At 39.7% G+C, this 21,944-nt stretch overlaps 1 protein-coding gene across 1 annotated transcript; it reads left to right on the top strand.

Annotated features, from left to right (window-relative positions):
• The first annotated feature begins 8,638 nt into the window (after positions 1-8,638).
• On the top strand, positions 8,639-21,257 carry NAPG (NSF attachment protein gamma). The gene is made up of 12 exons (XM_069004419.1): positions 8,639-8,796; positions 10,856-10,923; positions 12,084-12,168; positions 12,758-12,775; positions 13,325-13,355; positions 13,823-13,932; positions 14,071-14,137; positions 14,811-14,881; positions 15,755-15,833; positions 16,342-16,421; positions 17,161-17,290; positions 18,266-21,257. Exons 1-12 carry the CDS (start codon positions 8,741-8,743, stop codon positions 18,413-18,415), a joined length of 945 nt encoding a protein of 314 aa, XP_068860520.1. The 5' UTR covers positions 8,639-8,740; the 3' UTR covers positions 18,416-21,257.
• Positions 21,258-21,944: the final 687 nt, after the last annotated feature.

Here is a 21,944-nt window from a genome sequence, read left to right as displayed (position 1 = left end):
GAGGTGCTCCATACCTCTAGTCATCTTGGTGGCCTCTGCTCCAACAGGTCCTTGTCCTTCCTGTGCTGGGGTTCCCAGAGCTGGATGCAGCACTGCATGTGGGGTCTCACCAGAGCTGAGCAGAGGAGCAGAATCACCTCCCTCAGCCTCCTGGCCATGCTGCTTTTGCTGCAGTCCAGGACACAGTTGGGTTCCTGGGCTGCAAGTGCACATTGCCAGCTCATTCACAACAGCCTCTCATTGACCAGCACCCTCAAGTCCTTCTTGGCAGGGCAGAATGTTTTTATGATTCATTCCTGCACCCCTTCTGTACTGAGATATTCAAAACCCAACTGGACATGGCCTTGAGCAGCCTGTTGTAGTTGATCATGCTTTGAGCAAGGTAAATAGACTGAAAGACCTCCAGAGATTGCTTCTAAATTCAGTGGTTCTGTAATTCTATTAACTCTTCACTACTTTTTCTGTATAATTTTGAATCATGCAGACAATTCTCCAAATGACATGGGAATAGGTGGTATCCCTCTTGTAACCTTAGTCTAGAAGACACAGGTGAAATGAAGAGCTGCACTTAAAGTAGTTTTCTCTCCTGCTTTTGCTGTAGCCTCTTAGCCAACTATGTGGAAAAGATTACATGGTCCATACACCCATGTGTGCTTCTGTTTCTCTTCTGCAGCCTTTCCATCTACAAGAATATATGTATTTTAGTCTAATGGTACTATCACAGGACACATTTGATAGAAGCAGGACTTAAAAGGAGAAGAAAGACACTACCAGGCAAAAGAGCAAAATCAAATCCAGAAACCAGATGAGACAATGGGGAAAAGAAAGAGAGAACAGTGTAAAAAATGTAGGAGGTAGAAAGCAAACACACAGAAGCTGGGCATGACACTGCTCTGCAATACTGAAAGACAGAACATGCATCACAAGGACGACTTGGCATGAAGAACTGTAGGGAAGGGCTACTTTGAGTTACCTTTCCTCCTCTGTAGGTCCACCTGTAGTCTTTGATTATCTATGCAGGGGAAGCAGATCTGTAAGTTCAGTAATTGCTCTTTGTTAAGCAGGTTTAGAGACAAAAATTACATTTTGCAGCTTAAAGGAAAGACTTTGTAGTTGATTTACCCTATAATTCTTCAAAATAAAAGTAGATATCTACCCCCATTTTCATAAATTCATTTCCCACATTAAGGGTAAACAAAAAAGAATATTAATTTTAAAAGGAGGTTTTGATTCACTCAGATTGAAATTTTCCCACTAGTGTTTTCAGAGGATATGACACCAATGGTAATTACATTTAAGGGAATTCACTATGCTCACATGATTTTAGCATATGAGAAACTGTTTAATTACGTATCTGTGGATAGCCCAAGGATAGGATATTAGAAATTACTTTCACAAAATTTTAAACATTTTGTTTTCATGAGAAAAACAGTTCTAATTCTGTCCTACATGCACTACAGTAATATAAGGTCTATTCTGGAGCTGAAAACAAAGTCAGAGTTTTTATCAAAATAAGTCACACAAAAGAAATGATGGACTATTTGAACTGAATGAATGTAAAGTATTCTGGTTTACAAGACTAAGGCGAAATACAAAGCTTTAGTTAAGTATGGAAAAATGCATATGACTTAGAAAGGACTATAGAAAAGCAAATAATGTGTTTGCTAAAGTTTATTTCAATATTTATTTCTATATTTCAAGGGAGATTCATGAATGGGCCACAGCTAGCTATTCTGAATGAACCAAGACATTCACTCTCTTCTAAATGTTCATCATTAACTCAAAAGGGCTGCTTACAATAAAGTCATTTTTAACTACTACTGGTCTACTGGAAGAGAAATCTAAGCTCTGGTGGGAGAATGACATGAAACATCTAATGCTTGCCTAGATTTAAAGACTTTATTTTTTTTTTCTGGAAAAAAATGAATAAAAAGCTTTAAATGCAGATAACAGGCTACAGTTTAGACTAGTAGGAAAGCACTTTGTGAACGTCTTGTTCAACCCATCTAAACAAATTTTCAAAGGTTTGTAATGACCAGTGAACCCAAACTGCACATCAGAGTGTATCTGCATGAAGCAGCCCACCAAACTCTTCTTACAGCTTTGAACAGCTCACATTCACACAGAGGTGCTGGAGGTGTTTGATTTTTTATTAGAGAATAGAAATTTCATTCACTATAGTGACTTGAAGGAGATTTTCTCCAGTCCACATATGAAACTCTAAAGGAGATTTTTGCTTTGACCTTTATCTAGAGACCAAGACCTAATGTACAGATGTAGTCCCTGTAGGGGTAAAGAGTCTTTAGGCCACTCAATCAAATGGAATCCTGTTATCAAATTCTCCTTTAACATTTTAAAAACTATCTTACTACTATGTTTGAGAGTAAGAATCACCAGCTTTAACAGTGCTAAGTGAACTGGAAGGTTTATTTTCTTTATTTCTGATGTTTACACAGAGAACAATAGAGCTTCACTTCTCAGTCACTGAACTGCCTGTGGAACTGAGTTCAGTACCTTGGGAGGCCTTCAGCTGCACCCCCACATGGCTGCCACATCAGTTTTGATAATCAGGTCATTAGAAAAGACTTACAAAAGTGCATAGTTTGGGCTGTTGCAGACATGTACTGCAGAGGATGTAAATAACAATTCAGAGTAGGAGAACTGACTCCACTACAGGGGGAAAATAGGCATTGTTATTGTCATCTAGTCAATGGTGTCATGAGGTAGGATGTTCAGATACATGGACAAAGCAATTATTCTCAGAAAACATTTTATGCTGAGGAATAAAATGTTGGGGGAATGCAGCAGATGTTTTCTCCATGCTGCTATGTGGAACAAAACCTAGCAACTGGGACTGCTCTGTATTGTGTCTCATCCATAGTTCAAAAGAAGAGAGCACTGCATAGCAGCTTCTGTCCAGACTTGCATTCCTGGTTCTAGCCAGGAGTATAGAAGATCTACGCATGCTCTTCTGAAGGAAACTAAGGAAAACCATGCTGAAAAAGGTTAAGCCAATTAAAAAGAGCAACAAAAAAGTTATCCCTTCTCTGTAAATCTTGCTTCAGGTGTGCAAAACTATGCTGTCAATAAAAGCGACCAAAAGCTTATTGATATCCTTGAATAAGGACAGTCTTATTGACTTTATTGGGTACTAGTGATCTCACTTCCCTGTGCATGGGTATAGAGTAGAAGCTGGCACCTGGAAGAACCAGTCATTACAAAATTTGGCCATCCTATAGATAAGTGTAAAAATCTAATTGTGCTTTCAAAGCTGATGAAAACTTACATTTCCCTGCCTCTGTTCTAGGATCTATTTCAAACAGTATTTCAGTGAAAAATTGAAGAATACATGTTCATATCAAGTTATGAATGCTTCTTGATTTGGGGAGCAATGCTACACGTCATTCCATGAGGAACTGAGCATCTTGTGGATAAACTGCTGGAAAGCAATGAAAGATCCATCAAAAGCCATTAACACTGGGTGGATTCTGTGGAAGGAATAGCTGGCTTTCTATCAGGAGAGTGTGATATGAGAGTTTTCTGTAGAGGATAATTCAGAAAGAAGGGAGAATGAAGAGAAATGGGAGAGATTTCCAGAGGTTCTGGAATTGCAAAGCTGGAGAAGAAAAGGTGTCACATTTTTAAATTATGTATGTGCTCTACCTTGAGCAAGTTACCTCATCAAGAGAAAGAGAAGCTAAAGCAAAGCTATGATTATACATTTATGATGTGGTACTTAAATTGACTTAAGCAATTCATGCCTGCACCATATATCCCTGCCCCCCTCTTTGTGCAGGTGTGACTGCTTGGTAAATTGCCAGAGGGAACAGAGCCAGCTAGGAAGAGCTTAGCCAAAAACAATAAAAAACTGTGACCCAGAAGGAGTCAAGGTGATTCCAGAACTGGTTTGCAGTGAGGTCCCAGTCTCAGAATGAGAAATTTTTGCTCCAAAGATCATATTTCCAAGACCTAATCACCAGCAGAAGGAAGATATTTTTAATTAGAACAGGTTGCCAGGGCTGTGGAATTGCCACCAGTGGAAAATACAAAATTAGTAACAACTTCTATGAGACCACCAAAACATGCTCTACAAGCATTTGTTAAGGATGGGTCAGGTACTGGTGGTACAGATAACCATCAGGTATGAAAGCAAGTTATCATTACTTGCTGATGCAGTGGCTGAGAAGATGAGGAAATATCAAGAAGCAAGTCTAGGAGGTGACAAATGGCAAAAATACCGAGTTGGTCAGATTCTCATCGGAGTGTGTGGGAAGTGGTGTGGTGACAATAACAGGCCTTTATCCAACCTTGAGCTCTCAAAAACCCAGCAGGAAGAGGTGACTCAACTCTCCTCCAGAAGTGCTTTTTTCACATCTGTAAATACCGTACACTTATTTGTGAGTCATACATGAACTATTGTACAAAATTAATTTGATTTAAAATAAATTACAATATGACGGTTGTCGTGACTGAGGGAAATGGAAGCAAGGGAGACCAGAAGGATAGTAGGTAGGACTCAAAGGGTCTTGATAATCATGCTGCATCATCTTACTACTTACTGGCAAAATCAACCTGCCTTACCTATGTGGACAGGCCACCTTACTTAACCTTCAATGGCAGCATGTAAATTATGTATGTTCAACAAATAGTGTGGAAGGCATTATGAATGATTCACACTGGATCAACCTACCAGAATACTTGCCTCCTCTTTCATGTCCAATGAATCTGGAAAGCCAATTAGACATTACCACCTTCCCCCAGTTGGGATATTTCTAATGTCTCTCTCTTTATTCTCTGACATCTAATAAAAGGCATGCTCACACTGCAGTCTTCTGCTATTTAATTAAAGACAATCAGTAGGGAGACACAAATCTACAGAAAACCAGTCTTTATTAATTTTCCTGCCCTCGGAGTTATTTGTTTGCTTTCTGCCATATCCATTAAGGCCATTAAGGAAAAAAGGAAAGGTACTGGAGCACTGAGGTGCTGGCACTGGGTTGGAGTGATCACACAGCACATTTTTGTGTATATTATGGGCCCAAAATTTGTCTGACCCTATTACCGCAGGCCTGGTTCCTACCACCTACCCGGTTCCTATCACCGTGTCCCGCAGCCATAGGGAGGAGGAGGAGGAGAAGATCTAGCAGGCAGGAATTGTGCAGCAAGATTGATTTATTTAATTATTTTACAAACTCTTTTATAGACTTTTTTTTCATAGTCTAATTGGACAAGGATCAGCCACCCCTTGGGGGTGATTGGCTAAATTCCTAAAACATCCATTGACAAAATATTTTTCTACTATACCATAAACAAGACTTTTCAAGGTTGCAGGTGGGTTGGTTGTTTACATTCCCTGCTACCTCTTCTGTGAGAGAGAAAAGTCTCTCACGGACTTAGGAAATAGCAAGAAAATCCTTGCTAGCAGCATTTTTGTATCTACATGACCCAATTGTACATTAGACCATTAGTGATAGCCTACTCTGCCTGGGAGAAGAAATATGCAGATCCCTCTCCCTTCCTCCCAGATAATTTCCTCAGCATGATGGTGGAGCTGTATTGTAGCTATGACTCCAATTTCAGACACTAATAAATTACAAGGCAGAACTTTCCACATTCTGCTGCCACAAAAGGGTACCAGACAGAGGTGAGAAATCCAGATCTAGGAAAACTTAAATTCACCTTCCAGACCCAGTGGAGTAGCAGATAGGATTCAGCAGCTGAGTTAAAGTACATTTTGCTGCAGTCAGTCCTGACTTTCTGAAAGAACACAACATATTAATAGAAAAGTTAGAGCTAATTAAGAAACAAATTTTAGCTATGGTTGTACTGACAGTTCCGTATAACTAACAACAGCTCTCTGAAGGACACCCAGGCTGCCCTGATGCCAGGGCTGTGGGGGGACCCGGCCATAATGGTGGAAGGTGCTGTTTCCAGCTGCTTGCCTCCAGCCTTTAGACAGAGGTTAGCCCCACGAAGTCTCACACAGGTTCTTTTTAACCCATTTCAGACAAATGAGTTGTAACATCTTATGCAACCTTGTTTCTCATAGCTTGATGCCTTTGGTTGCAATGGTGCACATGAAGAAACGCTTAGATAGGAGACAGAAATTTGCTGCAAGGTGTAGTGATGGGCAGATGAGGGCTGGCTAATGATCAATGACTTCTACTGGTACAGCTATTTAAAGGATTCATATCTTTGTCACTCCAACTGCTATACCTGTAAATTTTTTTTCACATTGTACCTGGTCATTTTTCAACACCAAATTCTAATTCACAGCCAAGCACCATATGCTGTGCTATGATCCTTCCCAGATGTAAAATCTCTGGAGGTTCCATGCCTACAAAATAAAAGCTACCCAAGAATATCCTATTTCATTTAATACTAGTCTTGGAAATCTTTCGTCTGGTCATTCCAGTATAAAGTGTGACCAGACAGTGCACATGTGCAGTTTCACTGGAAAGTGAACAGATATTTACAACCCAGGGAACAGAGCAGGCCAGGAGCCCTAGCAAAAACAAGCACACAAACTATAAGTCATTAATTTGGTGCTTCAGAACAACAGTCTGAGGTTATTCTGCCATTTAGTGCTCCTGTCTAGTATTTAATTTTCCCAGCTAACGCAAGTTTATTTGAAAGGCACTGCAGCAAGCTCACAGTCATATGGCCAGATCTTTCCTGGCTGATATTATGAGGGAAAGAAAAGACAGACGTGATGACACAGGAATCTTTCCGATCATAGCTTCCTCTGCTTTATACCTGCTACCACTGAGTGCTTGCCAAAATCCTTTTTTGTGTATGTATTATGCAAGACTAGCTATTTTCTCCCAGTATTCCCATGATCACTCATCTGCTTTTGAAAGCAGAAAACCTCTCTACAACCTTTTTCCCTGCTTTGATCTAGGACACAGAATAATAGTATTTAAGATTTAGTGGGGATTTTCCACCATCTGCAATAGATGATAACCTCTCAAGTGCAATGCAAGAACCAAAGTCAGAAAATTAAGTGTCCATATCATCAAGGGAATGTGGGAAAAGGAAAAGGAAGGGAAAGCAATTCAGACTTGTGAGTTTTATGACTACCTAGAGTAAAACAAATCATGTAAATATTGCTTCTTTTCCCAGTTTGATGTAGAAACTTGTAAAGCTCTGATTCCTGTAAACGGTATGGACTTTCAGAGAATAACAGCATCACAGAATATTGAGTTGGAAGGGACCCATAAGGATCATTTCAATGACTTCTAGGCTCTGGGAAGTTCTGCAAATTTAACCAGCTTCTTGCATTGCTTTCTCTCTCCTGTGTTGATAAACACTTATTCATATTACTGGAATAAAATAATGATGTCCAAGTTTGGAGAATAAATACCTTCCTGGGCTCAATGACTGATCTTCTGTTACTCAGGGATGTTTCACATTAACAAAACTAAGATGTCAAGGAAGCTGGACATATGAGCAACAATAGAGACTTTAGCATTTTTGACTCAATTACTGAGTATATAATTTGGGTATCTTGCATGATTGTGTGGCCTGTGTCAGCAGCTCTGGTGTGCTCAGCCACCACTCGCACCTTCTACATCAGATCTCTGTGCCAGCCCAGCTGGAGACACCCTCTTGTTTTCACCAACACTGGGTCAGAGGATCATGCCTCAGCAGAACTACCTCTGGAGGCTTCCTAAAGGCAGGGCACGCAGTGCTGCTTAGACTTTGGCCTGTGAGTTGTGCACTGCTAAAAATCTGGCCTCCTTTTGAAAACCCTGGGAAACACAGGTCTTGCTCATTTCTGTTCTGAGCTGTGTCCGGTTCTGGGCTCCTCAGTCAAAGAAAAACAAGGAGCTACTGGAGAGGGTCCAGCAGAAGGCCATGATGATTTGGGGGTCTGGAGCAGCTTATGAGGACAGACTGTGGGAGCTGGGCCTGTTTAGTCTGGAGAACATTGAGAGGGGATCTCATCAATACATATATAAGAATCTCAAAGGAGGCTGTTAAGAGCATGGTGCCAGACTTTTTTCAGTGGTGCTTAGTGAAAGTGCAAGGAGCAAGGGCCTCAAAACGAAACGCAGGAAGTTTCACCTCAACACGAGGAAGAACTTCTTCACATTGAAGGTGGCAGAGCACTGGAAAAGGCTGCCCAGCCAGGTGGTGGAGTCTCCCTCCGTGGAGACATTCAAAACCCATCTGGACGCGTTCCTGTGTCACCTGCTCTAGGTGACCCTGCTTGGCAGGAGGGGTGGAGCAGCTGATCTCCCTTCCAACCCTAACCATTCTGGGATTCTCTGTGATTCTCTTATTTAAAAACCTTCTGTCGGCTTAGCACACGACGGGGCTGTGCACGGGAGGTGCCCGCCGGCCCCCGCAGCGCGGCACAGCGCAGCGCTGGGCACCCCTGCCCGCACACGCCGCGCCGCCGGCCCCGCAGCACTCCGGGCACTCGGGGCACTCCGGGCACTCGGGGCACTCGGGGCACTCGGGGCACTCCGGGCACTCCGGGCACTCCGGGCACTCGGGGCACTCGGGGCACTCCGGGCACTCCGGGCACTCGGGGCACTCCGGGCACTCCGGGCACTCCGGGCACTCCGGGCACTCGGGGCACTCCGGCCGCGGCCCCGGCGCAGGCGCGGGGAGCAGGCGGGGCTCGGGCCGCTCCGCCCGCCGCTCCCGGTGCCCGTGATCCCTGCGCCGTTCCGTAGCGGTAGCGCAGGGAGGCGGAGGAGCGCGGCCGAGTCCGCCCCGCCGCGCTGGCGAGATGGCGGCGCAGAAGATTAACGAGGCGCTGGAGCACATCGCGAAGGCGGAGAAATAGTGAGCGGAGGGCAGCGGGGCAGGGGGTGCGGGCTGAGGGGAGCTGGCGAGCGGCTGCCAGCTCGGCGTCCGCGCTGTCCGGGCCGCCCGGCGCTCGTACCCCAAAGAGGCGGTGTGTCCCCTCCTGGCCTGGCAGCGGGGCTGAGGAGACTCCCCGTGTGCCAGGCGGCGGCACTCGGGAGAAGGGGAGGGAGGTGGCGGGGCCAGGGGGGCTGGCGGGGAGGGAGTGGGGGACATGGCTGCTCGGCCCCTCCTGTGTCTGAGGGGAGCCTCCCTGCGGGGGCTGGGTGCTGTAGAGGGCCTGCTGCCCCGAACCGGCAGAGTAAAGCGGCCTAAGGCTAGACTGTGGGGTCGGTGAGGTGGTACGGCTGAGAGGCCTGGAGCCTGAGCAGTTTCCTTCACGGCCTTGTGGCCTCTATTCCTCCGACCCTGACTGCAAAGCGAGGGCAGTCACTTCTGCTAAAGTCAATGGGAGGAAGACAAGTCACAAAATCAGTTAGGTTGGAAAAGATTTTTTGACATGATCAAGTCCAACCTGTGACCCCACACCACTCTGTCAATTAGACCAGGGCACTGAGTGCCACATCCAGTCTTTCCTTAAACACACACCTCTGAGGACGGTGACTATCACCTCCCTGAGCAGCCCATTCCAATATCTGATAACCCTTTCTGTGAAGAATTTCTTCCGAATGTCCATCCTGAACCTCCCCTGGCACATCTTAAGGCTATAGACAAGTGGCAGAAAAGAGTTATGGAGACCGTGTTGGATAAAAGGGCTTGACTTTGCTGAGGTGGTGTGTGTTTGTTTCCTCCCCGTGAGAAATGTGTGATTGTGGCTTCAAAGGCCTGTACTGATGTTTATCTTGGAAAGCTTAATATCTGTGATAGTCTGTGTATTTTAACACTGAATATAGCCCTTTTGCTTATAAGTCTCAATTGCATGGACTACAGAATAGGTGTAATAGAGCTGACTAATCCAAGGATGCCATAGTTTTAGTAAGAATAGTGACAGGCCCTCTGGAAATCATGGATCAAAAGTATAAATTGTCATAGAGGGAAGACTTCGAAATTGAAAAAAAACCAGCGTATCTTACTCAAGTTACTTGACTGAAAGTGCCCTCCAGCAGAATTAATTTTAAGCTTATCTGGAGAGCACTTGGAATAAAAGACACGGAAACCTCAAATTGTGTGTACATCGAGTGCATTGTGTTTTTCAGCTTGATGCATTTGAGACTCTCTGTGATAAAAATAACACAATATAAAGGCTTGTGTTAGAGTTACATACTGTGGTTTTCATCCAAGTAAGACCACAAGACCACCTTAGTGTCCATATACAACTGTTTTGCCAAGTAGAGAGAGAATGTGTTGCATCTGATGTGTTGGCCTACAACAAATATGTGAGTGGACTCTAAAGTTATGGTAATTTCAAAATTTGTTTTAGAAGTGAGGAAGTCAGCATATTAAATTCCAAGTTGCCTAATGACTCACCTGATTTTCCAGTGTACATTTTTCCCTGTGTATTTATGCCTACGTGTGGCATCTTTTAGTGTCATGGTCTATTTTAGACATATAAACGACTTAAGAGGTTTTGTGGGTTTTGTATTGGTAAGTAAATTCTTTTATTTGTGTATGCATTGGAGAGTCTTTGGTAATTCTCAGCAGCAAAAAAAAATCCTGTAGAGGAATGCTGGGAACTTCCAGATGTGTGAAAAAAAAAAATTTGTCAGGTGTTGTCATATTAGAAATCTGGAGATGATACATTGGTGTAGGAGGAAGTATTTTTCTTCTGCTGACTTCTTACCACTGAGAAGATGGACTTGGGAAGACTCTCTGCGAACAGTGGAAGCATGTTAGGGTGAGGGTTGTAACTGTGGGAGATAATTGCAGTGCTTTATGCAATTCTTAACAATGCTGGCATTTGTTTTTACAGTAGCGATGCCACTTTAGTATTGACATATAGGTAATTGCTCCTTTCAGGGGTATTCTGAAGTTTGAAATGTATCTGAAGTGCCCTGAAGGTAAAACATAAAATCTTTACTAATTGTTTCATGTGTTTTAGCCTGAAAACTGGATTCTTAAAGTGGAAACCAGATTATGACAGTGCAGCTACTGAATATGGGAAGGCAGGTATGTGTGGCTGTAAATATGGCCATATGTATTTCATAGTTTCAAAGTATTTATTAACCTTAGTCCCTGATAATGTTTTACATATTTTTATTACATTGCTGTGTAAGTAAAACTGTTGTGAAGATTAAGCATAAGATGAAACAACAAAACAATCCTCTTGGAAGCACTGTAAAGTGAATTTCATGTTGTACTTGGAGATCTGGAACAGTTTTCAAAACCAATATTTTCTTCAAGCTTACAACTTCTATTTTTTATATTGCTATATGTGACGCAAATAAAATTTTCTTTCCTTCTTTCACCTTGTCCACCCCCAAATCCTATGACTTTATCTACAAAACAACAGATGTTCAAGCTGGTTTTAAAATTTTGCTTTATCATCATCTTATGAAAGAAGTCCTGTCAAAGACTGTCTCAGTAAGGTGAAATGCTGCCAGGTTGGTTTGTGTTTTTTCAGGCATAGTAAGGTCTCTTTCCTCCCTTTTTCCACTGTCAAGTGGTACACTGAATATAAAATCCTTACTAGTCGATTTCTTTTGGTTCTTAAGCACTTTCTTCTTTCTCATAGTAGTAATTTCTTGTGGTCTCTTGGCTTCTTACTGTAGGCATTCCTACTTACTCATTTAAGACTGAATAAAAAATACAAACTTGGAAGAACAACTGGAGCATTTATAAATTGAAATTTATTTTAAATCTTACTGAAATATTTTATCAGTTAAATGAGATAGAAATACATATTTGTACCCTGAAATGGTTGTGCTGATGAAGTTATGGGTATGCTTTGTTGGTGGCACACTTCTGTTCCTACTGTACTGATTTTGTATTAACCTCTAATGATTAAAATGATATAAATATGCATTCCTCCATTTCTATAATTAAAATACAGAATGAGTGAGTTTCAAAGTCCAGCTAAACACACTGAGAGCTATGTATGACATTGTGGTGGTATGGAAGTGGTGTTGACAGTAAATGTCTTTAATGGTAACTGTGTAACTAATGAAACAAGGAGAACCGTCTGGGATTTTTGGGAAGACCTTGGTAAACTGTAACCATTCGTTTAAAGAGCCTGTTTGCATCTTTAGGTAGCTAAACTTTTGAGCAGCACTGGTAAAAAGAAGACAATGTCAAGCTGTAAATAAAAACTCTTATTTGTTTTCTTGCAGCTGTTGCTTTTAAGAATGCCAAGCAGTTTGACCAGGCAAGAGAAGCCTGTTTACGGGAAGCTGAGGCACATGAAAACAATAAAGCGTATCTTTTCATTGACTGAGATTCTTTCTTTCCAAGAAGCTGACTAGTTGCTGCTTAGATTGGAGTAATGGGGGTTGGTAGCAAGTTGTTTAATGTATTTGCACATTTTGTCAGTGTAACAGAATTGCTTTTTAAAGGACTGTTTCTGTGTGCTCTGAATGGAAAAATTAAAGAACTCTTGGTTAGAAAATCAGTGTTGTCCCCAATAACAGCTGACAGGTACCTGAGATATCTAGGTACTGCTTCAGAATTTAATTGTTTTTTAATTACCTACTAATGCATAGTATAAACTAAATGAAGCTCTGCCAATATTACAGTACTTGTAGTACTATTTAATAAGCAGGAAGGTACTTTATATAAATGTGCTTTTTACAACTTTATATTCAGCTGTACACTGGTATGTTGCATTTATTCTGTTCTTAGAATTATTTATTTTTGACAACTTGCCTGCAGTTGCAGTAGGTTTGATTTGCCTTTACGGGGTTCCTTGGTTTGAAGTTAGTAGTTGTGTAAGATTTTGTACATTAATATTTTTCCTGCATTATATTTTTGTGGCTTTTGTCCTTGACTTTGACAATTTTATGTCCAGTCTCTTTCATGCTGCCAAGTAAGTACGGAAGTGCTAAGTAATCTGAAACTCATTTTTTAACATACAAGCATAAACTGTCATTTTGATCTCAGTGTAGTAAATGTTCTGATTCAAGTAATTTTGCTGCTTCAAAATTAGTTCAGTGGAAGTGGAAGCTAGGAAAGTCTGAAAACCTGCAATGGCCACCTGAAGAAATTATGATATTGGCATTCTTCAGCACCTTTTGATAGCAAGTATTTTTTCTTAGATGAACTTCTCATAATTTTGAAATTCTACACTGTTGAGCTTATAAAGAAAGTTTTAATTAAAAAGTACTTCAGAGATGACAATAATCCAAATATTGCCTGGGGATCAGATTAGAATAGATTTTTACTGTGGAGTGTGGTTGAATTTTGTGGAAGATAAAGTTACATGTGTGCCATGTGATTAAATAAAACACTTGAAACATCCTCAAAGCATTAACAGTGAAGATGTTAGATAGTCAATGCATATTAACTTTTGCTGCATAACTACAGCTTGTTGTAATAGACCATCTCTAACCAAATTGTACATTTTTTTTCTCTGCAGAGCTTATGAACAAGCTGGCATGATGCTAAAGGTATTGTCATGTACTAGTTTTTATTTTTAAGTTCTATTTTATAGTGACGAGTATTGTGCACTGAACCATTTCACAAATATATGTAAGCAAATTGCATATTCAAGTGGAATTTTTTTGTTGAATCATAATCCCCACCTATACCTTCAGTAGATTAGGAAAGCAACATTTGTATTTGGGGGGAAAAATAGTCTTCCTTTTGTAGAAGGAAAGAAGAGTGCTTCATGTCAGAGGGTAACAGAAAAGTGGTGCTGCTTTTGCTCCAAACTACCACGAATTCATGACTGACACAAAAGTCAAATACTTAAAAGTGAATTTTATGGAGTTGGTGGTCAACTTTCACCAGCTCTACAAGTTTGAAAATAAAAATTATAATCCTAATAAATAAGGTGTTGCAATTTGCTTTGATTTGTGTCCTTGCACATAAGCTCCTTTCCTGACAGCAGTGTCCTGTGGCTGTTGCCTTGTAGGAGATGCAGAGGCTCCCTGAAGCAGTTCAGCTGATTGAGAAAGCCAGTATGATGTACCTGGAGAATGGAACACCAGACACAGCAGCCATTGCACTGGAACGGGCTGGAAAGTGAGTCTGAGTTATTGGTGCTTAGAATCTGTGCAGGGCATGGCTATGTCTGTGGTTTTCTTTTATGTCTTTCTGATGCTTTCAGGTAAAAAAATATTTTCCTTTCATCTGAAGAGAAAGTATTGATGTTTATTACAGGTTAATAGAAAATGTGAGTCCAGAGAAGGCTGTGCAGCTCTATCAGCAAGCAGCATCAGTGTTTGAAGTAAGTGGGGGATTTTTGTGGGTGTTTTTGGTTTGTTGGGCTTTTTCTTTCAGCTGTAAAGTAAAGGAAAAGCCTAAGATTAGGTACTAAATTGTTTCCTTCATTTTACATCAGTGGCTGAGTAATGAAGGTTAAGGCTTCTCGTGCTGTAGAGAAGGAGATGACACAAGTTAAAAGTCAGTTTGCTTTGACTTTTTCTCAGTTTAGGACTTGATGGAATCTGAATTTTGTAGATTGAGTTTTCTGCCTCTTGTTGGGCAGCACAGAGGGTAGAGAACATGTCTGCTGTGGAGTCCTGTAACCCAAAATAATTTGAAATCCCTGAATGCACGGAAGAGAAGATTTTGCTTGGTGCTCTACCCGTTCCATGAGCCAATGATTTGCCTTTTTGCAAGTGGCTTTGATGTACTTCTCTATTGTCAGTTGTCACGTGTTTCCAGATTAGCAAATTTGCATTGACATTCCTCTGTTCCTCTGCTGATCCATACAGGAGCTGGCTATGGAACTTGGGAGCACCAATACACTTTGTGTTTCCATTGAGTGTGTGACCTACTGATAAAATAACTAACAGTTGGTCTGAGTTACAGGTGACACACTTAGATTAAGGTCTAGTGGTCTTAACTCTGTGCAAATGAAATAAGAATGTATGAATTCTTTTTTTTTTCTTCTCTAGAATGAAGAACGTTTACGGCAGGCATTAGAAATGCTAGGGAAGGCATCAAGACTTCTGGTCAGAGGACGCAGGTATAGCTTTATCCCCTTTTGTTCTTTTAATGTGTTTCAACCTTAAAATGTGATTTTGATTGTGTTTTTTTTGTCTTGGTGTTGTTGGGTTTATGTACTATTAATTCTTATTTGAGACATGCTTCAAACTAAGATCCAGTTTCTTGGTGGGATATGCTGTGTTCATCCAGGAACCACCTGTTTTGTGTTCTGGGATGGGAGAATGTGAGCTGAAAGACTTTTGCTCTGTGTTTGTTGAAAGCAAACCAGTTTTCATTAATTCTTAAACTACTTCAGGATTTTTTTTTTTCCTCAACACTAATAAGTAGAAAGTACTTGAAAGTCTTCTATAGGTGTGGGATATAAAACAGAGGAATTAGGACTAACCTGAAGAAAGAAATCAGTTTGCAGCAGTCTGATTCTGGACTTCTTAAAGAAGAGTGAATCTTGGAGTCTCAATGAGACAAGTTTAGTTGTAAATTGCTTGCACCAAACTTGACCTTCAGTTCATCTTAGACTTGCTTCATTGGAACATTTAGGTTCTCTAAGAACTATATTGCTAGTTCATGGATCTCAGACTTACAGATAGCTTATAGTAACCTCAGGACATACAGAAATGTGTTAGGGTATGTAACAAAGCATTCATCTTGTACAATGTTACAACAACCAAGGTTTCTCTGAATAAATACCAGAGATGTTCTTGGCACATACACGAAAGGAATGGCTGATTGTATATTTACCTACTCTGTTAGTAAGATCTACTGCTGATTTTTAGTTGTGTTCCCTTTTATTCCAGTAGACTTGCCACTGTATTAGTTAAACACTTTGCAATTAGCCTTGGGTTCATTGTGCTGTATTCCTGGCACTGATACTCCTGGTTTTTTTGGTTTTTAGATTAGATGAGGCTGCATTGTCTCTTCAGAAGGAAAAAAGTATCTATAAGGAAATTGAAAACTACCCCACTTGCTATAAGGTAAATTCTAAGAGACAACTTCTGATAATATGTCTCAATTTTTTTATTTTTGTAGTTAATGACAGCTGATATCTGACAGATGATGGGTACCTCTTGATTAAGGTTTCTTGCTAAATGATGAGAGTTTGTGGTAGTGGTGTTTCCCCAAACTTTAGCTGTACTTTTATAATCTTAAAGATAAGATGTTGTTATATACAGGAGCCGTCAAAACCAAACAACACATAAAAAATAAAGATGTTATCAAAAATAAAAAACTACAAAAACTGTTACTTGGGACAACAGTTCATTAAAACGTTATAGGAGATAACCTATTTCATACCAGCTGAGGAGATGGCTCTACTTTTTCTCTGGATTGTTCTGACTCACTTGTGTCAGTATCTTAGGATGATTGTGGGTTGTAATGACCTTTCTCCTACTAGGTATTAACAGTCTACTATTTTTCTCATATTTTATTGTTAATTTCTAAAGAAACATTAGGCTTACATTTTTTGCTGTTGTTTTTGTTTAGAAAACTATTGCTCAAGTCTTAGTGCATCTTCATAGAAATGATTATGTTGCTGCAGAAAGATGTGTGAGGGAAAGCTACAGGTAAGTCTACTTTGTTGTGTGTCCTATAATTTTAAACTGAATGTTTCACTAGTGTAGCTCTATCTTGCTTGACATTGTTCTTTCATAAATTTATAACCTGCACTTCTGTTGACTTACAGTACAATAATAATGTTCCCTGGTGTATGGCTATCAGGAATCTTTTTCACACATAACAGATTTAGCTGTAATGGCTACAGTGATTCTTCTTAACAAACCTGAAATAAAAAGTCATCAAGAGCTAGTTATGTGTGTCAGGGGAAATGAAATGGAAATTAGAAGTTCTTCCCAGGTTACAGGAGAAAATTTTGGTGTCAAAATATGGATTAGTGTTTTAATCCTGGCAACTCTTCTTTTCAACTCTCATTGGAACTTCAGCAGCAAAATCTCAAAACATTTTTACTTTAAGTATGGTTTTAGTGAAATGAACATACGTATAAGTTAAATTTTACTACTTTACTTTTAGAAATAATCTTTCAAGATCAGTCTTTAAATATTTTGCTTATATTTTCCAAATCTCCAGTTTTATATATAGAAACTCATGACAGAATTTTTCTGTATGTAAAGTGGAGAAAGAGTTTGTTGAGTAGTGAGGAAAAAGAAATTAAAAATCTAATATTCTTGTTTTGTCTTGACTATGATTGTGATCTTATTCTCAGTGTGCACACTAATATTGCTTAAAGTTCAGTTTTTATGGATGTGATTCATGTACCTGAACAAATCAGCCCTTAATTTCCTTCAGTATACCAGGATTTAATGGAAGTGAAGACTGTGCAGCACTAGAGCAACTTTTAGAAGGGTATGATCAGCAAGATCAGGATCAAGTTTCTGAAGTCTGTAATTCTCCACTCTTCAAATACATGGATAATGATGTAAGTAGGCAGATCATGTGATTGGGTTTTTTTTCAGGATAAGAGTTTTTTTTTTTTTTTTCCTTGTAGAGGAAAATAAGAAGGGCACAGTCTATGTATTTATTGTGACTTGCTGTCATGCTGCCCTGTGGCTGTGAGCTTCCTGTGTTCTTTTACTTTGCCTGCCAGTGATGGTGCTGCCTGCCTTTCAGATGGTGTGAAGGATTAGGTGAAAGAACAGCTTGTTAAAGATTTGCTGAATTTGTTTAATGAGTTGACCAAAATTCAGTTCTCTTCTGCTTGCTTCCTTAAGGGCCAGAACAGTTTGCTGCTTCTACTTTTTCTCAGAAATACCCTGCAGCAGATAAATGTGCATAAACATGAGCAGAGTGTGTGATGCCTGCAGGATGGTATCACTGAATGTTTTTTTCCTTTGCTTATTCTTAGCAAGGTACTCATTAAGGAAAGATTTTGAATTTGGAGCAAGTAGTTGTGTCTCTTTCCCCACCATTTTTTATTTAATTGAATTTGTAAATTGTAGGAAGTATAAGATAGGAAAGGTGTGAAGCAATGGAATCACCCATCCCTACCTAACCTTGTAACACTATTGACTAATTTTACTTTGTTGAATAGTAAAAATTGGGTTACTAGTCTTGCTGAACAACACTTGTAAGACTTTTTACATGATCTAATACTAGATAATGTATGAAGAGCTGCATACTGGAATTATTTCTTTTCTACATAAAGCTTGAACCAGAGAAGTTGCGTGGCCAATTTATTCGATAATAAACAGCATCAATACAGATCTTGTATGCCATTCTCAGACTATTTGAGAGAGAGAAAAATGAGCCAATATTATGTTTATTCCAAGCTGGAAAAATATTCCCTGAGAGCATCATCACTCTGTTTATGTACTGAATTTTTCCTACTTAGTTATTGTGAGCATCAGTCAATTTTATGATAGTACGGAAATTAAACTTGCCTTGTTATTGTCAGTATGCCAAGCTTGGTCTTACCTTGGTGGTCCCAGGAGGTGGAATCAAGAAGAAATCTCCAAATGCTGCCCAAGACAAAGCCAGAGGACCAGCTGCAGTGGGCTCTCATGCTGATGAGGAAGAGGATGAATATTCTGGTGGACTGTGCTAGCTACAGACTAGGTTGTCTTAAATATCTGACTGACTTGTGATGCTGAGCATATCCAAAGGTACCCGATTTACCAGAGCTTCATTGCAATTGTGATATGAGGAATCCTAATATTAACTTGGCAGCTTCTGGGTGCAATGCAGGAGAAAAAGCATGATTGTACCCATCATCTTGAAACATCTTTGGACTTCATCTCTTCATCCTTAGGGCCCTGCCTTCAGCTGACGGGAAAAAAATTGAGAAAAGTTTTTCTAAAAGCACAGTTTAAAAGAAACCAAAACCTCAGAAGCACTGGAGGGAGTGTGGTACAAAATTTTAAATGCTGGATTTCAACAGCTGACACTTTTGGTCCCAGTAAGATGTTCGTGGTTGCTTTTGGAGTTAAATGTATGCTCATTCATCTGGCTATTTATCTCCTGTTTAAGCAATTTAAGGCAGACTGTGCCAGGCAGGATTTTCACTTGTGGTAAGCACTAGGGGGAGCATTCAGGTTTTTTTCACCATGTTTTTACTCCACTGGGGGGTATTGTTTTAATACCTTATTCTTTATAAGCAGTATCCATATGAGTGGGGAAAACACTAAGTCAGGTAGATTGAATTTATCTTGAAAGCTTAAAAATATGCACCTGTCTTTCCTCTTAAGAAATTTATTGACCTGAAGTCTTTAGAAATAAATGTGTCCATAGTGTTTGTGACATGCACCTTAGGAGTGAAGGAAGGAGTGAACAACCATCCTTAGCAGTGTTTTTGAAGTGTGCCATAACCAAAAAAAGAAACTGAAGTTAGCAGGTAACATGCACTGAATATAAACTTCTGAAGACAGACATTTAATGAAAACTTAGGTGGAATGTTTCAGTGATATGTTTGAGTTTGTGAGTGTCCTAGGTGTTTATTTGCTAATCAGTATGCTAGTCTGTGAATACGTTTGATTCTTTCATATTGTCAAAGCACAGAACACGGATTTTCTATAAGCAGCATTTTTCAAACTAGCTTAGAATCCAAGGTAACCAAATTTTAATGCATCCTCTCTATTTGGTTTCAAGTCATCATGTGTTTTGCAAGCTTCTTTAGTGTCTTAAATCTATTTCACCATTTTATGCTTAAAAGTTGTCAACTCTAGACTGTGGCTTGTTTCTTCAGCAGGACCTAATCAAGGCCTGCTCTAAGGTGAGATCACTTGGAATCCAGCAGGGATTTGTGTGTGATGCCCAAAGCTCTGTAAAACAAGAGACCAAAAGAACAGTGTTAAGTGTTGGGACAGTTTCTGCCATATTAAGGAATTGGATGTCATAAAAAATATCAAGCATATCTTTGACAAAATTGTGTTTGGTGTAATTGTGATGAAGGCTCAACTTTTAGAGGGCTAAGGCTTGGTTTCCTTGGGGTGGATAACACTCAGTAGCATTGAGATGGGAGCACAAACTGCAGCATAATTTGCACGCAGGGCTGCTGTAGAAAGTCACATTATTCAATTTAATGGGTGTTGAAAAACCAGTATTGTGTCTTTGTCTTGTATGATAATAACCATGAGTTTTAAAGCTATTTGAGATGCACCTGTAGTTCTTCACTATCTGATGGGTAATTTCCCTTTGGTATTATGATGTATATAAAAGTTTCGGCTCTGAAATTTTAGGAAATGAGTTGCTTTTTTTCTGAGAATGCTTGCAGGTATACATGAAAGATGGTTTTGAAGACTTTCCTAGAATTCTAGAGCTCTTCTAGACCTTTTGCTGTTGGAGCAACTCACTTCGTTTTAACTGAAGGTTAACTTCTGCCTTCTGGATTTGTTAATCAAGTTGAACATACATTTTTTATGGGGAGTCTTTATCACAGGTAGAAAAAAAATGCACATGTAGGAACTCAGGGAACACTAAGTAATTTTCTTCAAGCATTTCCTGCTCCTTCTAGTTCTGGAATCAGTTTTATTGTGTGATCCCAAGGAGTCTGCTTTTTGTGTGTGTGAACAATTGCATGTGTCTGAAATGATGAGGTGCAAGAAAACTGGGAACTTTGTGTGCTTCTGTGGAAGAATCTGCAGTTTTATTTAAACTGTGCTTGTAACACTAACAGGCTCTTAAAAGAAAAATTAAAATTTATGTGTTACATTTTTAAAACATTATTTCCATATGGCTGAAAAAAAAAATAGATGTGCAACACTGTCTTTCCCCCTCCCTCAAGTTGTTTGTTTTTCTGTTCTGTGCCAAGTGTGGAAAATCTGGGACAAAAGTGGCTGGTACTAAACATGTTAAGCTGCCATGGAATTGACATTTCTGATTCTTAGTAGTAGAATCTTACTCTTTAATTGCAATGTTGCTGCAATGACCAAATCTGCAGAAATGGAAGCATCTGAAAATAAGATGGTCTATTTTATATAACTTATTCTCCTATTTTAGACAGTAAAAGTGTGTTAGGAATGTTAACTGCCTTTTAGTAAATGTTTAACTATAGAAACTGTCTGTATATTATGTGTTAGTGTTTGTTTCTATCTTTCAAAGCAATTTGCACACTTATGTAAATACCATTTAAGTGATCTAAAATGGAAAAGATAACATTTACAGCAAGAGAGTTTCCAAAACCAGTGTTGACTATAAGAAAAAAAAATGAATTGTGCATGAAGGCTGAGCAGTGGCCGATGCAATGTATATGTAAAATCAGAAGATTTCTAAATTATCTGTAACTTAATACTTAGATGATCAAGTGCAGTGTGAAACCTGTGCTTTACTTGTTCTTTTTCCAAATCTGTGGTGTAATAGAGTACAAAATGGTGTTTGTGACAGCTCTACAGATGCTGCCTCTTGAGAAGAGGCTGTGTTTCACCAACATGAAAAATAAAACTTGAAATTAATGCCTGTGTGGTAGCTTTCTCTGTTGTTGATCAGCCTCCTGCTGAGGCCTACCATTTGAAAATGAATATTAATTATATTTAATTTGTCACTGGGATAGATTTTCAAAGTGGTTTTTGGCATGAGAATGCAAGCTTCTCATTATTCAGTTGGAGCAAGTGGGATGGATTGAAAAACAACTAGATTTCACACAATTTAAAGATGCAAATTCTGTAACTCTTTGGAGACTTCATAATTGTAGAAAAATCTCCTTTTCTACTATTTTAAACTGAAACTTGCTGGAATATTTGAAGGCTGAAGAATCTGGCACTGAAATTCTCCAGTGTAACAGGAATTGTTCTTCAGATGCTGCAAATACGGAGCTGTGTAAAATGATAAGAACTAAGCTGCTCTCAGGAAAAAAAAACAAACAGCCTTGTCATCTAAATTTATAATAAGTAGTGAACTTTTTTGGATGCAGGAAATGGAAAAAAGAAGTGACCCCAACCTCTATGACTAGTAGTGGTAATAAAATTGGAGGAAGTAGATGTAACTTTAGAGAGCAGAAGGGAACCACTTGGGATCTGTGGTTTGAGCCCGAGCAGGCACATTAATCTCCGAGTCAAATGATCTGTAGAGGCCAGCATGCCCAGGAGCTGGGCTCGTCTCCTCCTCTGCCTCGGTACCTGGTGGAGAGGATGTGCAGAGTG

Source organism: Aphelocoma coerulescens, chromosome 2 (assembly GCF_041296385.1).
Source record: "Aphelocoma coerulescens isolate FSJ_1873_10779 chromosome 2, UR_Acoe_1.0, whole genome shotgun sequence".
Lineage (NCBI taxonomy): Eukaryota > Metazoa > Chordata > Aves > Passeriformes > Corvidae > Aphelocoma > Aphelocoma coerulescens.
The sequence above is the reverse complement of the archived record's forward strand: the minus strand, read 5'-3'. Positions and strand labels throughout refer to the sequence as shown.

What these genes read in the sequence shown, in the direction of transcription:
- NAPG (XM_069004419.1), top strand. Translation starts at nt 8,741, where the DNA reads ATGGCGGCGCAGAAGATTAACGAGGCGCTGGAGCACATCGCGAAGGCG. An exon ending in GCACTGGAACGGGCTGGAAA is followed by an intron (nt 13,933 to 14,070) that starts GTGAGTCTGAGT and finishes TGTTTATTACAG; the next exon opens with GTTAATAGAAAATGTGAGTC. An exon ending in TCAAATACATGGATAATGAT is followed by an intron (nt 17,291 to 18,265) that starts GTAAGTAGGCAG and finishes TGTTATTGTCAG; the next exon opens with TATGCCAAGCTTGGTCTTAC.